This window comes from Pelodiscus sinensis, chromosome 14, assembly GCF_052426305.1.
Source record: "Pelodiscus sinensis isolate ZL-2025 chromosome 14, ASM5242630v1, whole genome shotgun sequence".
Lineage (NCBI taxonomy): Eukaryota > Metazoa > Chordata > Testudines > Trionychidae > Pelodiscus > Pelodiscus sinensis.
The window spans coordinates 5,032,478-5,050,403 of NC_143065.1; the positions used below are offsets into that span (position 1 = coordinate 5,032,478).

A 17,926-nucleotide genomic window follows, 5' to 3' on the forward strand; every position below is an offset into this window, starting at 1 on the left:
GTATACCAGTTTAATCAATAGAATCAGAGGGGTAGCTGAGTTAGTCTAACAGGAAAAACTTAGAACACAACAAGTAGTCTGGTAGCACTTTAAAGACTAACGAAACATACAGATGGTGTCATACCATCTACATGTTTTGTTAAGTTTTTACAGTTTAATCAAGTAATTTTCCATAGAAGGAGAGGCTGGGTGTAGAAACAAAGGGTTCCTGCCCAAAAGAAAGTCCGTTTAAGCTGTAAAGCTACTACTGTCTTGGTCTTTGGCTGGCTTGACACACACTATAAGAGAGCCAGGGACCCAGGTATGAATAAAAGATCTTCTCTGACTTAAAGGGTTGCCCGAAATATTTAGCCTTTTAGGGTAAGTTTGCAGTAAGCTGTAGTGTACTAGAACTAGCTATGTGTTTTTTTAGTTTAAATATGTAATTTATTTTGCTCTGTCTTCACTTGCATCCTACTTAAATCCTACAGTTTATATTTAGTAAAATTACTTTATTATCTATCAAACCCAGTGGAAATAATTAGAGGGAACAATCCGCATGCATATTGTTGAAGGGGCTTACCTGAATGTGCTTTCAACATACTCTCACACGGTGAAAAATGGATTTATTGGGGATTGGATCCCATTTGTGGGTTGGTTTCTTGGCTGCTGTGCCTCTGAACTGCATTCTCCCAGAGGCAAAATGATTTTGTCTACACTGCTCTTTGGGGGAGGGGCAGTTATCTCAGCTCTATGCCTTGTCTTGGGGAGACAAGGAGATCAGGCTCAACAGAACAGGCTGGTTGAGGATCCCCAGAGAGCAAGGTGGCGAGTGTCAGTGGCTTTATGAGCACACAGGGAAACAGCCTTAAGGGGACCGCTGCGACTGCACGCCATCACAATAAACAACTGTATTTTAATATAGTGACCCCCACAGATATTAAACCAATTTCAATATGATTTAGTTTAATTCAGTTCCACACAGTTTGTGACAGATTAAAAATATCTCAGACAGTTAGCATCACCAGCATATGAGCAAGATATTTTGGGATGCACAAACAAATGGGAGCAAAGATGAATAACCAAATCAGTCACACAAAAATGGGAACAAAATTATACGATAGGCAGAAGCCAAATATTTAACTGCCATAATTACAGAATTAACTATTTTGTTCCAAACCTGTTTAGAGTAGAAGAACAAACTTTGTCAGTGTTTAAAGCTTAAAACCAATTCGTAGGCAGTATATTCTTCCACCGCGTCATCAAAAAGTGTGGGGGACGGGCATTAAATTACTAACTGCTTGTCAGTAGACTGTGGACACATTCCAGTGAAGAGTAAGTTCTTACTGGATCAGTGACCTGGACAGCCTACACAGCACCTGCAACTCAAAGAAAGATACGCAAATTACGCTATGCAAATTGCATAACTTATTTCAAGTCTATTTCGAAATAGCTCATTTCGCCATTTGACATTATCTCAACAGTGCCAAATTTGGAAATACAGCACTATTTCGAGCCATCCCTTACTCCTTGTACAATGAGCTTTACAGGGATGGCGAAATAGCACATCTGCTATATTTCAAAATAGCGGACGCGTTCAAAAGATGCGGGAGACATGTGTAGACAAACCTTAAGTGCAGCAAGATACTGACAGTGAGGTAGGAAATCATGTTACAAAATCAAGGTCTTGACCACATTATGATAAACCATCTCTCTTCATGGACTGGATTCCTGTTTCCAAAACAAGCAAGCAAGCCAACAATGGAAAGTGGTGAGAGCAGGGTTGAAAGTTCTGCCATGGGACGTTAAGTAGCTATATAAGCTAATTGAGTAGTTGATGGAATTTCTGTTCACCACTTGATTAGCTGTTAAGAGGGTTAGCTCCCAGGGGCAGCATGAGGTGGGATTGAGCAGTTCCAGCTTGCGCCAGCTGCGGAACCACTGCAGCTCTGCTCTTTAAATGTCTTAAGAGCCACCAGGCTCTTAATACATTTAAAAAGCAGAGTCACAGAGGGGGCTCTACCTCCTCTATTCCCCCGCCATGAAGACGGTGCTTGGGGAAACTAGCTTTTGAGCCAGCTCCCGCCAACACCGGCTCCTGCTTCTAGCCCTTTGCTGATACAGAGGCAGCAAGTGGCAAAGCGAGTAGTTGAGTAGTGACTCAACTAGACACTTGCACCCTAGTTCCAGTATCACAAAGTAGAGAAACTGTCATTATGTGGGGAATTTGTGACTATGATAAATATATAAGTAGTCTATATAAGTAGTCTCTGTCTTGGCAAAGATCAGATTTCATGCTGGAATCCAACCTTCAAATAGGGATGTAAGCGACTTGTCGACTATCCAATAAGCATAAGTTTATCAGATACTTGACTAGTGAGGCGACTAGGTGCTTCCTCCCACCTTGCTGCCTCTATCAGTGAGAGGCAGCAAGTGGGGGTGCAGAAGCCCGTGTGGGGGGTGAAGGGAGGAGCCACTTTAAAAGTCAGTTCCCCTCCAGCACGGTCTCTGCAGAGGCCAGGAGAAGTAGACATACAGCAGAAAAAGACGCGAGCAGGGACTAAAGCAGTCTCTGCTCCCGCTGGTTCTGCTGCGACTTTGCTTTTGAAATATACAAGGGCCACAGCAGGGCTTGTAGTAGTTCAGGACAGCGATACAGTAAATTCGTGATTCACTGGCGTGGCATTCTGACAGGTCTTCGGCTGCACGCACTTTCGTATTCTTCCTTGGGATATCATGCTTCTCTGCGCAGTTAGGTAGCATAAAAGATTTCATGAGAGCCCCCAAAAGACCACAGACTCAAATAAATACAAAGGCACCCAAGTCAGGTTTATTGTTGAACAAAAGTACATTAATAGGGGTCGGTAGCCCAATGGCCTGTGAGCCCCTACCCATAATAATGGACACGGCTCAATGGATACTATGGATTTCACTATCATCCCCTCAGCCGGCCAAAGAATTTAGTAAAGGTACCCCAATATTTAGAAACAGAAATGAACAATCTATGATATACACCATACATATCATCTTACACACTAATGACACATTTGATACCTCCCCTTGTACTTTCCTCAAAAGCAATCACTGCCCATTGTTATGCTTACACTTTTGTTGTGTCTAATTATTTTATCGTGTACTCAGCTGGGTGTCCCTGTACGGTCCCAATGGAATGCATTCACATACTTCATGTGCCTTTATCAGTGCTAGCAGTTCTAGTGCCGAGAGACACTGACTTGCAGGCAAACATTTGCTTTTGACACAGCCTGTCTGTATCTCATAGTACAACTCTTGATTACTTTGGTTCAAGCACCAGGCCCATGCTTCAGACTCTCTCTCCTTCAGGACTCTTGTACATTTCAAAAGCAGAAGCCCCGCAGGGAGTGCAGGGCCAGCAAGGGACTGGACTCACACTCCCTGTACGTATCAAAGCCTCACAAGAGCCTTGAACATTTCAGGGAACACGGGGCCAGTCCCCCGCTGGCCCTGCGCTCCCTCCGCGGCTTGCGCTTTTGAACTGTAGCAAGAGCCCAGCAGGGCTCTTGTTACAGTTCAAAAACAGACTTGCCCTTGCTGACATTGAATAGTCAGTGGAAAACCCATTGACTACTCAATTAGTTAATCTAAATTTAACATCCCAACCTTGAAAGTTTATTTACATTGTAGCAGTTCAGTTTTGTGTTCTCTAATCATCACTGGAGTTGCTATATGTAAGGAAGATGACATCCTACTTGGTCCTCTCCCCTGACTTTTTTTTTTTTTTTTTAAGTTCTTCAATTTCTCCACTGTTCATTATCTTCCTCTTTTCTACACTTCCTTTGTCTCCTTTTGTGTTTCCTCAAGTCAGCTTTCGTCATTCAATCAATTTTATCATGCTTTTCTGTATTCACTAAACAATTCTCATGAGTGAGAATTAAATCCATCTTGTCAATATGTGAACCTCATCACAATCAACTTCCACACAGATAGATCACCTCAGTTATTTTTATAAGCCACCTTCCAACTTCTCTTCTATAAAATCCATGCACAAGACATCCCACTATAAATCCATGTAGGCATCAAATATTTCCTGATAATATACTTTATGGATTCTATACCTGAATAGTATTAATTACTGGCAGAAAAGCACATAAGCAGTGTATGCTTAGACACAAAAGGAGGCAATGGGATGAAGAACATATGTTTAAATGCAAAGAACAGCTGGTTAAGTGGATACTTGTAAACACGAGTGCTGGCAGGAAAATGGATTTTGCATCTCAAACAATGATGAAATAAAGTCACTTTATCAAGACAAAATGCCACAACTTAGAAATTTTCCCCAAACAAAGAACTTCTAAAAAATGTTTGTTGGGACAATCAAAATATTCCCTCTTGATCAATCTAAAATATTCTGGTTCAATTTTAACCCTTTAAGAAATAAATTTTGAAACAAGAAGTCATTTCAAAAGGAAAAAATGAAATATATTCTGAGAATGTCAAAATGGGGCATTTCCTGCACTTCCTGAAATACTTCTAGTGTTCAAGGGACTTGAATATCCAGGGCAAGTGAAAAATGACCACGGGCAGAGTGCCTTCTCCCACCTATTATACTGGACTTCCATGAGTAAGGGGCATGCCTCATCCCCTGGCTAAGTCCCTACAGAGTACTTACAAACTGCTAATTTTAACTATCTATACTGATCTAGAGAGAGACTATTTACAACTAGATAAAGGGATTAACTAAAGTTACAGCTAAGGTTGGAGCACACTGTTCCAAGCACCATCACTGGCAGCAAGAAGAAACTGAGGAAGGAAGGATCTTGGGGGTCACCTTATATAGCGTGGCACGTGGACACCACTCTAGGGGGCTCTGAACTTGGTCCTCTACAGATACTGCGGGGGGAAATCATCCAGCACTGGTGCATGTGACAAGCACACATTCAATGGACATGAGCAAGCACTCGAAGAAACTTTGTTACAAGCTACAGTAAGTCTTCTTTACCAGTTAATATAGATAAAATTGTGTATATAAAAATTGCTTAATTCTATGATTTACTGTTAAATAGCAACTTGACAGAATTCGACAGACCACCTAACTTCGATTTGATATTCTCTTCGCCCAACAGTTCTAGCTGTTGGCAAGTCTTGCCCTGACTTACATGTCAGCTACATTATTTTCCCCAAATGCACACAAATTACTGTTTCTGTAATAGTCTTCCTGACTCATAAAAATTCCCCTCACATCATTTCACTGGATCTCTCTCATCCACCACAAGCTCTTTGTTTGTCTTTAAAACCTCCTGATCTTTCATATATATACACACACCAATTTATTAAGCTTTTGACCTTTATCTTTCCTCTGCCAACAATGGCAGCTTTGTTCATACAGTTTTCTATTTTTCCTGCAAGTCTCTCCATCTTCTTATTAATGTTGATCCCTATGAGTATGCAGAAGGCGGAGGCAACAAATTCCATAAATCACCACCTTATCCTTCAAATTTCTCCTCAAAAATTACTTCTATTGTGATGGCTACAAGTCACTTCCATCTAACAGTTGTTAGTCAAGCTGCAAACACAGGCTTCTATTTCAATGTCAAGTTAGTTTTGTCAGGTCACACATTCACCCTCCCTTATTAGGTTTTGTTGTTATATCACATCCTGTCCCACACCTCAACAGTAAGATCTGTGGGCCAGGGAGTATCTTTGTTATTTGTAACCACAGATAAGAACTGGTACAAGATAGTCAGTGATGGACTACCAACACCAGTGTAACTGAACCTTTCTAGTTTGGCTTTGGTTCCATCCACTGCCTCAGTTTCCCCCAAACATTCCCCTGGCTTTCAAAATGGTCAGATGGCTGAGATGTCTCCCAAAAAGCCCACTCCTTCCAAAGGAAATCTGAAGTTCGAACAAAGTAATATTCTGTCCCAAACTCGCTGGGCACAGTCTTTTTTCCTCAAGAGTCTGTCCTGTCTTTCACAGTACATTCTTGGCAGCCCCTTTCCCATAGGGCTTTAGCCAGTTTTTGTCTTCATATTCCTATTTTTCACAGGTGTTACCATATCACTTCACTAGGTGGCAGCGTAAGTCTCTTTATTGTTTAATGAACAATCCCACACATCCCTTCCAATGTAACAGTACAAGGGAATACACACAGACCTTTTGCTATTATAACCCTAAACAACCAGATTGTTTGCTTCTGTAACCTTGATCTGTCTTGCTTCCTCCAAATGTCTCTTTCTACAATGCCTTTGACATATGATTTCAGGACACAACCCCTTTCCCACACTTTTTACAGATTAGCTTACCCTGTGAGGGTAGTGTAGTACTGATCCCTGATTGAGATTTAGTTGCTACCACAATAAAATTAAAAATACTATGGGTGGAGAAACCAACACAAAGCCCAGGTTAAGATACTCAAAAAAAAATAGGTAGGCCACAATCAATTTTTGACCGTATGAGAAAAAAGGAATGCTCCAACATTGTGAACTCTACAGTCATGATACTTAAGTGCTTGTGATCCCCAACAGTTAAAAGAACAACTTACAAATACAGTAAACTTCCAATAATCCGGCACCTTTAGGACCCACGGAGTGCCGGATTATCAGATATGCCGGACTATCAGAAGGGGGGGCTATGAGGGGTCTGGAGTGGGGTGGGAGGGGATGCCACCCCAGGCCCCTCCTGGCCCCCCCTTACAATAGTCCAGCTCTGCCCCAGGCATCCCTGATTCAGCCGCTGCTGGTCCGTTTCAGCAGCAGCTGAATCGGGGATGCCGGCAATAGAGCAGCTGGGGTGCTGCCGGGTTGGTCCCGCAGCGCCTAGGGGCAGCGCTACAACACCAACCCAGCAGCACTCCAGCTGCTCTTGGGGACGCCTGGGACCGAGCAGCTGGGGTACTGCCCGGTTGGTCCCGTAGCGCTGACCCTCTGGGCTGCGGGACCAACACGGCAGCACCCCAGCTGCTCTTGGGGACGCCTGGGGCAAAGCAGCTGGAGTGCTGCCAGGTTGGTCCCGCAGCGCCGAGGGGCAGCGCTACGGGACCAACTGGGCAGTACCCCAGCTGCTCTGTCCCAGGCATCCCCAAGAGCAGCTGGATTGCTGCTGGGTTGGTGCCGTAGTGCTGCCCCTACGACCAACCCCACAGCACCCCAGCTGCTCTGCCCCAGACATCCCGATTCAGCCTGCTGGTGAAACTGACGCTGCTGGTCAGTTTCAGCAGCAGCTGAATCCCGACGACTGGGGCAAAGCAGCTGGGGTGCTGCCGGGCTGGTCCCGTAACGCCGCCCCTCGGCGCTGTGGGACCCACCCAGCAGGACCCCAGCTGCTCTGCCCCAGAGGTCCCCGAGTCAGCCGCTGCTTTAACAGATCAGCGGCTGATTCCAGGAAGCCCCGGGCAGAGCTGCTCTGCCCAGGGCTTCCTGGAATCAGCCGCTGATCTGTTTCAGCAGCGGCTGAATCGGGGACCCCTGGGGCAGAGCAGCTGGGGCCCTGCCGGGTTGGTCACATAGCACCGCCCCTCGGGGCTGCGGGACCAACCCGGCAGCACTCCAGCTGCTCTGCCCCAGGCGTCCCCAACAGCAGTTGGGGTGCTGCCGGGTTGGTCCCGCAGCCCCGAGGGGCAGTGCTATGTGACCAACCCGGCAGCACCCCAGCTGCTCTGCTCCTGGCTTCCCCGATTCAGCTGCTGATCAGTTTCAGTAGCAGCTGAACGGGGGAAGCCTGTCCAGCTGCCCCAGCACTTCTGGGTTCCTGATGGTGCCGGATCATCAGGAGTCCCGGAGCATTGGATGCCGGACTAATGGAGTTTTACTGTATAAACAGGATCTGTTCCTGAGTTCATTATAGTACTGCTGATTGAAGGGAGTAGAAGGAATAAAAACTAGAAGTCACCCAGCTCTACTTTCTTTACTTAAAACTGTCTTAATGATCAAAGCACAACATATAGTAGCAAGGAGATTTTTATGCCAGAAATGGGAGTTAGGCATCTAATTTCTATTCTGCATTTGAAATCTCCCTCTGAGCTTATCCTAGTAACATGTTTATATTATATAACCTTATATATCTATAAAGCATGCATGTAGCCTTCTAAATTACCAGAATTTGTTCGCGGGAGCCATGATAATACATCTCACTATCCACATTCCAATAGGCACTGAGACAATCAAGACGCAGGAGCTGAAAAGTAAAGAAAACTCAACTGATTCTACGATTTAGAAAAGCAGACAATACCACTTGCATATTAATGAAATAAGCTTTCAATATAAGTGAACAGCCTCATGTTGATGGGAATTTGTTTGCCAAGTGTGATTTAAATGCATTGCTCAAAAATCTGGCCTTCTTTTCCTGTTTCTGTACGTGAAGTCTATTTGTTAGGGTAAATGAATGAATGCAAGGTGTGTCTGGTTAAAATTGCTTTTTGACGTCAATATTTGATTCCTTGAAGAAAAAAAGCTAGAAGCAGCATGACGTTAGCAATATTTCAGATACCATTTAATGAACAGCTTGCTGTTTCTACTTAATATAAGGACCCCATTTACCCAGAGTTGAAATAAATCCATTGTATTTAAGAAGTGACCATGCTTCTACTTCTCACTAGTTATAAAAAGGAAAAGACAACTAAAGGAATGTAGTGCTACAAAATCATTAAAAAACCCACAAGGTACAGCACCATTGTTTCCGCATTTTGGTTCATTAAACCAGAATGTTCCCCCCACCCAGACTTTATTTACTACTAAATTCAGTTCATTTTGGTCCAATTTTCACTCCTGAAAGTAATAATGAATTTTGGCATGTTACCTTATATATGATTTTTGCAGCTTCATTTAAAATGGAAGGTGTCCAGTTTTCATTGGCTGTCTAGAAGTTGAAAAAAATATTCGAAATTATTCTCCATAAAGCCACCTTCAATTCATTATGCAACATTTATTTCAAGGGTATTTTTAACCTAGGATGTGTAGATAATTTACAACACTAACATGTATTTAAACAATGAAAGAAAAATAGCTCGTGTGTGTGTATATACATGTATGTGCACATATGTATTTCATGTTTCAACGCTTTGTCCCATTTACAAAGCTCAACAGCCTCTCAGACATAACTTTCCTTTTTAAAAAAAGTGTTGATACTATAAACAGATTTTAACACTTATACAAATTAAAAGGTTTAAAATCAGTTTCACTGTAATATATAATTATGTATGTTTAAATATGAATCACTCTAGGACTAATACATTTTTAATAATTCAATGGTGTTACGTTCATGAAAAGCTAAACTTGTTCGTGTCAAGCTACAACGTTCATGACATTTAGACAACTGAGTTAAATATGTAAAATTAAGGATTCAGTGATGGAATCTGACACACAATTACCAGCTCTTAGAACAAGGTCTCTCTAGCCCCTGGTCTAGCACTGGTCACAGACTGACTTTCCCTTCCAAACTCTTGGCCAACGTCTGACCACAAAAACATCTTGATATTTGTAGAGATTGTTTTTACTCTGTTTCCAAATCTGTTCAGCAGACTATTATATTCTAAATACTGCAATTGTGTTATGTATCAAACTAAATTAAATGAAAAAGCTGAAAAAAAATCCAAACATTACCAGTAAACTGAGTTCACCCAATGTCACTCCCAAAGAAAGTGGCCGAAGGGGATCTGTGATCTACAAACATAAGAGGATAAAAAGCAAATTTTATTTAAATATTGTATTATTTTATGCGGCAAACATCTATCTTCTCACAAGACATCTTAAAACAGTGACTCCATTTTGTAGCTTTGGAATTTAAATCTTCAACCTAACATACACTTCACTGTGTATATTATACTGAAGATTTCACTAGCTATGCCCATGAAAAAACTTCTAAGAAAGCTTCCATTAATCTGTCCATTCATTCAGTTTAGCAGCATCATTTTTAGCTTTTTCTTGCCTTCAGTATTGAACTGAGAAGTCTTTTTTAAATGGGGTGGAAGATGATAGGTTGAATCTCACCATAACCTTTATCCCAGCACCCCTTTTCTATACAAGCTATATGGAAACTGTCGCCAAATAACAGTTGTCCTGGCTACATCATTCTGATTTATAAAGTTCTCTCTAAAGTTTCACTTTCAAAAAGGTCCTGAGGTTAGGCCAGTTTGAAATAAAACGACACCTTTCTTAGCGTCAATACAAACTTCTGCTTTTCAGGTATATAACTTTCATAACTAATTACTAGCCTCTCTCTTTACCAAAAGGAAATATCTAAGAAAATCAAGTTTTTAACATGAAAATTCTTCACTTTTCATCAAAATGGTATTAAGACTCCTTTTAAAATGGTAAAATGTTCTCTTTTCCAGATTGGATGTCTACTATTATTTTCCTGACATAATATACCGAACCATCAGCAGCTTCATTTTCATGCATGAAATGCAGCTGATTGTCCAAATTAGAGTGTCAAGTCTAACTATATATCACTATATATTAAATTTCAAGAATGCTGGAGAGCTTTCTGAATTACAGACACAACCGTTTTCAATATGGTTGAAAACTCAAATGTACTTCAAATTTACTGAGTACACAGTGCAGACAGAATGTGCCTTTTGTCAAAATGACATGTCCCACAGTTGCAGTTTGGTTTAAAAGAAAGCAGAAGTAGTTTAGGACACTCACATCATCCTCATATTTAAGATGAATGCCTGTGATTTTGACTTGCACATTTTTTATAACTTGAGTTGCCAGCTTTTCCAAGAATGTATCTTTTTTCTCTTCTTTCTGCTTATCTAAAAAGGTGGATTAAAAAAAAAAAAGTCAGCCTTCATTGTGTTCATTGCATTTTGCCAAACAAGACATACAAAGTTTCACTCACCATATTTCAACAACTTCACACACTTATTCATGTTAGGTATTGGCATTTAAGTTTTGGTCTAACTTAGAGTCCTTTGGTGCTCAAAAAAACCCCTAAAATATTAAAGCTTAAAGAGAAAAATCGCAACAAAAAACAGAATTATAAAATGACTTGAATTACACATCTTGAATATGGTATGAATGAAGACAGTGTGGAGGCAGGAAAAGGGAATAAGGGAATTTGTGTGCAGCCATCTTGGTCTTGTTAACAAGAGAGCAAGAGTCAGGCTAAGTCTGTGGCCTGACAACGCGAGATCTGTAATTAGACGCTGCCTTCGCCTCTCGCCTCCATACGGAGATAAGGATAGAATGCTGACGCTGGCAGGGACCTTGAGATAAGGAGCATCTGGGTGGAACTAAATAACTGTTAGCCATTGGTGTTTGTAATGGGAAGGAGACTAATTGTTATTGTTATTATATTTAATAGACAGTATATAAACTGCTTCATAATTGCTTGTATTCGAAGATCTGCCTCGGTGAGGGGGGGACTCCCCCCCTGTCCGAACCAGTTTTTCCCTTGCTGCAGCTCGTAATAAAACTGCCTCTGGCTACTTGTTGCTTACGAACTCAGAGTGAGGACAATGTTTTCTTCCACAACAGTTAGTTGTTAAACTATATACTGTATTAAGAATTGCAGCAAACCTTCAAGAGGCAAAAGCAGCAGCTATAGTTATCCCTCTCAAGTAGATAAATTCACTAATCCTTTGTCAATCATAGGATTCTTTTTATATTTTCTGTGGATCATAATAATTCTGCCTATACTGATGTTCAGAATGTATGTTTTTAGTTCATTGAGTATAACAAAAAACAACTAGCAACATGATGTGAGCTACATTTATATTTCTACTTCAAGCCAGATGATTCTAACCCATGGACTTTAGTTAGACCAGGGTTTCCCAACCTATGGGTCGGGACCCAAATATGGGTCGCCATTACATTTCAAAAGGGTCGCCAAGTGTCTCCCCAGGCGGCTCTGCCTCCTTTCTTCCCCCCATTTTTGAATTGCCTTGGGTCACCAAGTCTTACTGAATTGTCAAAATGGGTCCCCATCTGGAAAAGGTTGGGAACCGCTGAGTTAGACTGATTCATTTACACAATCATTATATTTTCCTACTCTATTAGACATGGATTCTTGAAGCCATGCTCATTCCGTATACACCTTACAAGTAACTGGAATTCAATTAACTGGCATAAAGACTAACACTATAAAAGAAAATGCTATGCATGGCTAAAAGTTGGATTTAAGGACATTTACTTTGTGTATTTTCACACGTGATGTTGAAAATAAAGCTTTAATTTTCAGAATCTAAATACCTACTATCATTAAATAATAGTGTGTCACCCACCATCTGATTCCCCTATAATTTCCCACAACTGTGCAAAATGTAAACAGACAAAAAAGGGGAAAATGCTTAAGAAGAAATATGGACATTATCTATATACATTATTTTTTTTAAATCAAATTCTGCCAAATGCATATACAAGTGACGTGGTTAAGGTAACGATTAAGGTTGCACATATAATCCTATCTGATATTTGAATGCTTAATCTTCAAGACAACTATTTCATGAATAATTTGTCCTTATATAGAGAGTATACATTGACTGATAATTGTACATATACAAATGCCAAGTATATGATAATTGAACATATACAAATGCCAAGTATGGCTCACTTCAAGAGAAAAGTGAAGATACCTGTATCCCACAAAATACTTCACACATCAAAGTTCAGAATTGTTTTGTTTAAAAATGGAAAGATTCACTTTCAGTAGCAAAACACATGTGCACGAGGGCACTGTTCACACAACGGAAAGCAAGCAATCAAAAAAAAGAAACCAATCGTCAGTAAAATGTTTTGCACATTTGCATCTAAATCCTCCTATATATGCAGTCATCCCAAAATATTCAAGAACTTACTTTCCATTTTCCCTACCCTGCCCACTTAATCCATCTGGAACAGATCCCAACTTCCACTGATTTTAACAAGGAGTCAAGGAAACTATCTGCCCTCCATGCCTTTGAAAATTTTCATACTTATTGCTTTATGTACAATCAATAAAGAAAAGAGGAAAAAAAACCCTCAACACTAATATTCACTTCACAGGATGTGAATTTTACCCGTCTATATGCTTGGTAATAGCTTATCTAATGACATAACTCTGTTTGGATTTTAACATATAATTTATTTATAACAAATGCTAACAAAAGTGAAGCTGAAAAAAATAATGCCCCCTGTTGTATCATGCAGGCATCATAAGCTTCTTGATTTAGGACTTCAACTATTTTCATGTTATGAAAGAATTTTACACAAAGTAAAAAAAAAACACTTTGAAAAAGAAGGCACAAAATGTTAAAACAATAAAATTCCATGCTTGATGAAGTTATATCCAGAGGATTGACCAAATTCTGCTATAAAGCCTGCTAATCTAAATTTTCACAACACTGAAATCAATAGCATTACTCCAGCTGTACAACAGAGGAGAAGAATTTGGCCCTGGAAGTCTGTCTTTCCCCTTTGCTATTAAAAAACAAATAGCAAATAAAATATGCAATGTAGAAGGCTACATTGTACCCACCTTTTGAGTGACCATGACTTTTAAAAGGTTTCTTAAAATGCTTTTTATGCTTTTTACGTTTACGTCCTTCTCATTGCAGGCAATTTTGTGAGAAAAGGATAAAATTCAAGTTAGTAACATTACAAAGCAAATAAAGATAAGGAGGAAAATGAGCAAAGCAGGTAACTGGCTTTCTAAAAAGAAAACTGGCTCATCTTAAACAGCTGCCTTTCTTCAAAACCTTTAAAATATTTCAAATTCACTCAGTGAAGCAACATGCTATTCTGTATTCATTAACATCTGTTTCCTATCCTCTCTCATTTTTAAGTTCTATATGCAGGCAGCCCAGTACATACAAAAATTGTTTTTATATGAATTATTCAAGAAAGAATTTTTGCTTCTCTTTTACACCATGGTTAGCTTTTAACTTCAAACTAACATCTCTTCGCTGCTACTTTACATCATCCCCAAACCTATACATTTTATAAAAGTCATGAGTTACATGTCGAACATAGTAATGTCAGTTGTAGTCAAGGCAATGCAAGTTTGAATTTTCTTTATTTGTTCTTTAGTATCAGTTTTCAAGCTTTTTGAATATTATACTAGGAGAGTGGGAGAAGGAACTTAATGCTTAAAAAATATATATAGGTCCATATGTGACTCCTACATTCACTACCACCATATGTGATTAATTTATTGTAGAAGCTATTAAAATTGTGAGACAAAAAGTTCACAAGTAAAGAAGCCATGATTTTGCCCTGAAAAAAGGTAATAGAATTCTGTATGTGAAAGGTATACCTGTTAGCACACAAAACAGTCATCCTTTATCTTGCCTCTGACAGTTGCTTTTTGGTCCAATCAACAAAGACACAAAAAGCTGAAACAATACAATACTTCAAGCAATTAAATGCACTGAGTAGAGAACATCAACATATACCAATAGACAGGCCATCAAGTCCACTCCTGCTTCACAAGGTTTCAAAACACAGGTTAAGTTGGTTTCAGTGAGACTTATTATATGACCTGTGTGCATTTATCCCTGCTCCTCTTATACTGCTCAAATGAAGAACAAAAACATGAAAAATTGTTTTTGTAGCATCATTTTAAGAATGGCAAGAATAAGCACAAACCCAGGGTACCATGAATACATATTAATCATTAGATTCAAATTTAAACATGCTATTGCAGTGCACAGCAATGGCTGCTATATAAATCATCTCACATTTCTGAAATTAGAAGTTTTGCCACACAAGTCATTGAATTAGATTACTACAATGTGCATGACAATAGATGATTATTTCCCAGGAGTTTGCTTGAGCTCTACAATAATTTGTGGTGCCATATTTTTGTGACTTGAAAGACTTACATTAGCCTCTTTTCAAAACTAATGAATTAGTCAATAAGTATATTCTAAATTCTACCACCAGAACTTAATATACTGCATTTCTTCTGAAAAGTATCACCTCTTGAAAACTGTATTTCTTAGTTACGTTTACTTCTCTCCATCACATGGATGTTGCATCATCTTCATAGTGAAGACTGCATCATAGGATGCTATAGCGGAAACTGGTTGCAACCTTAAATATATATCAAGGATATTCACATCCTTTGTAAAATGTAACTGTTGGAGTAGCAGATCATTAAAAGATTTCAATATTTTAAATTGAGTTTAACCATTTGTCCATCACTTCTTCTCAACACTGCCCTATTACTACCTGTAAAAACCTTCCATATACAGGCAGTCCCCAGGTTACGTACAAGATAGGGACTGTAGGTTTGTTCTTAAGTTGAATCTGTATTTAAGTTGGAACTGGCATCCAGATTCAGCCGCTGCTGAAACTGACCAGCGGCTGACTACAGGAAGCCCGGGGCAGAGCAACTCTGCCTCAGGCTTCCTGTAGTCAGCGCTGGTCAGTTTCAGCAGCGGCTGACTTGGGGACGCCTGGGGCAGAGCAGCTGGGGTGCTGCCAGGTTAGTCCAGTAGTGTCCAGAGCGGCGTTGCGGGGCCAATCGGCAGCGCCCCAGCTGCTCTACCACAGGCGTCCAGAGAAAAGCCTGGACTGCTGGGGGGGGGGGCGTACTAGCTGCACCCCGCCCCCACAGCAGACCAGGGAGACGCAGGCGGGGGACTGAGACGCACCGCGGTCCCACCACCCGGGTCCCCCGCGGCTTTGCTCTGCGTCTCCCTGGTCTGCTGGAGACCAGCAGACCAGGGAGACGCAGAGCAAAGCCCCAGAGCACACCGGCAGCGGGACAGCTGCAGCGCGTCTGGGCTGTCCGCTGCCCATGTGCTCCCCGGCTTTGCTCCCCGTCTCCCTGGTCTGTTGGTCTCCAGCAGACCAGGGAGACGGGGAGCAAAGGCGCGGAACACGCCGGCAGCAGGACAGCGGCGGCGCGTCTGGGCTGTCCGCTGCCCGCGTGCTCCGCGGCTTTGCTCCCGGTGCCTCTGGTCTGCTGGGGACCGTCTCCAGCAGACCAGGGACACCGGGAGCAAAGCTGCAGTGGCGGCGGAGTCCCGCGCCTCCCCGGCTTTGCTCCAGGTGTCCCTGGTCTGCTGGAGACGGTCCCCAGCAGACCAGGGGCACCCGGAGCAGCTTTTCTCGCCCCGGAGGTCGAGGTGGCGGGACCGCTGCGCTCTGGGCGGTCCCGCTGCCTGCGAGCTCCGGGGCGAGAAAGCCCCGTTCGTAAGTGCGGATCCGACCTAAGTCGGATCCGCGTAACTCGGGGACTGCCTGTAGTTACATTTCTTTGTAAGCTCACATATGAAAAAAGATTCACAACTTTTAGTTAATTTGTTTCAAATATTTTGGGGATTTCTACTCTTTCCTCTTTCCATCCAATAGCATCTAAGAAGCAGAAAGACTATGCTCTTTGGGTGTGAACATGATTGTGTCTATGGGCAATCTTAGATCTCCTATAAAGAACTTAAAGGTCCTTCTGTACCTGATAGCTAGTGGAGATCCTCTTTTAATGAACACTACAATCATGTTTTTGAGCATACAGAACCCATTCCTTGGACCTGGTTTGGTGAGGGTATGTTGTTCTGCTATAAGTGACAAGATGGTATCTGCACTCAGGGGATCATGATTGCCTCCTTATTGTAAAAATCCCTTCAAACTCACCCTGTCAAATATCCTTCTATTGACAACACAAATGTGCCCTTCAAATTGACATGACAAATTTGGTATTGACTTGTAAAAGAATCAGTTTTCAAGTGTTATAACAGTAAAGCATGAGAGGAAATTGTCATTTACTAAAAACTAGAAACAGTCTCAATGAAGAAAAAATAAATTGTCATGGTTAGCCTGTCTAGTTTTTACAACTCAAAGCAAATTCAAATATATTATACAAACTATTCTCCATTCATTCCTTGACATTTTTGCCCCCTCAAACTTCCAGACAAAAAGTGCATGTGTCCATTTTCCAGGTCAAGTAATGAAGGAACTGATCCAAAATAAATATTATTCTTTCCTACACAGCTTTATTTATTGTCCCAGATTAAACTAGTTTTTCAAAAAAATAATTTGCCCTTCCATCAGCCTGATGACACCAAAACGCAGCAAAATTAAGTCTGTCTGCTTGACTTCTGCAATTATTTGCTTTTAATATTAACCTCAATTCTAAATTTCCCAAGTTTATTATTATTTTGGGGATAGTATATTCTTGTAATTCTTTCACCTTTAAATTATGAATGCATTCTCTCAACCTTAACTCCAACTTGATGTAGAAGTACATGTTTTTGGGGAAAAATATTTCAAGGAAACAGTGCTAAACATGATCTAAGTAGCCAATAGGTAAGACAACTGTAATAATGGACAACTTCAACTAACCACAATAAAACAAATGTTTTTGTACTAGGATTGGTGCTTGATATATTTATCAATGATCCAGGAAAGGATAAACAGCGTGGTTACCAATTTTGCAACTAAAAATTATCTAAGTTAATCAAGGCTACAAAATAAGGAAATTCAGTCAGCTTTTACAAAGTTGCTAGGTGAAAGAATAGCATAAGGACAGAAAAATTCAGTATTGACTAAAGTTAGATAATTCTTGCTACATCAATTATCTGCAAATATTGTAACACCTTGCTTGGTTCTACATCAACTTTAGCCATGTACAGGGGAAAGAATTTGGACATCGCTATGGACAGCATAGATATAAATTGAGCTATCTGCTTAATACACAGTGGGGAAAAAAATACAATTGCTAGGCTACATTAAAAAAGACAGGATTGATTTGATTTGATCACCCTATTTTGATTTGATCACCCTATTGCTAAATATAGAAAGAAAGAAATTTCTTGAAATCATGGTTAGAGGTACAGAAAGATTTCTATGAAAGGACTGTTTAGTTTCAAGAGAGAGGCCAATAAAAAGACATTAAGTGTACAAATTAATTAATGGTACCCTCTCATACAACTTTTATTTTTTAAACACAAAATCAAGTTTGCCTGTGGCCATAGCCATGTGTTATCTGATAACACAGAATGTTAAATTAATATTAGATACATATGCCACGCATACAATTAAAGTAG

General features: G+C 40.6%; 1 protein-coding gene across 6 annotated transcripts in view; it reads right to left on the reverse strand.

Moving 5' to 3' along the window:
- Window positions 1–17,926, reverse strand: part of VPS13C (vacuolar protein sorting 13 homolog C) — a 224,892-nt gene that overhangs the window by 180,909 nt on the left and 26,057 nt on the right. For 5 of the 6 annotated variants that reach the window (XM_075897678.2, XM_089781895.1, XM_089781896.1 and 2 more), the window contains exons 6-9: window positions 10,602–10,711; window positions 9,558–9,617; window positions 8,755–8,814; window positions 8,053–8,133 (exon numbers count right to left, since the gene is read on the reverse strand). In XM_075897678.2, coding sequence (XP_075753793.2) covers window positions 8,053–8,133; window positions 8,755–8,814; window positions 9,558–9,617; window positions 10,602–10,711 — 311 coding nt within the window. Of the gene's footprint in view, window positions 1–8,052; window positions 8,134–8,754; window positions 8,815–9,557; window positions 9,618–10,601; window positions 10,712–13,413; window positions 13,480–17,926 lie in introns of all 6 variants that reach the window. The other variant, XM_089781897.1, reaches the window with a different exon arrangement.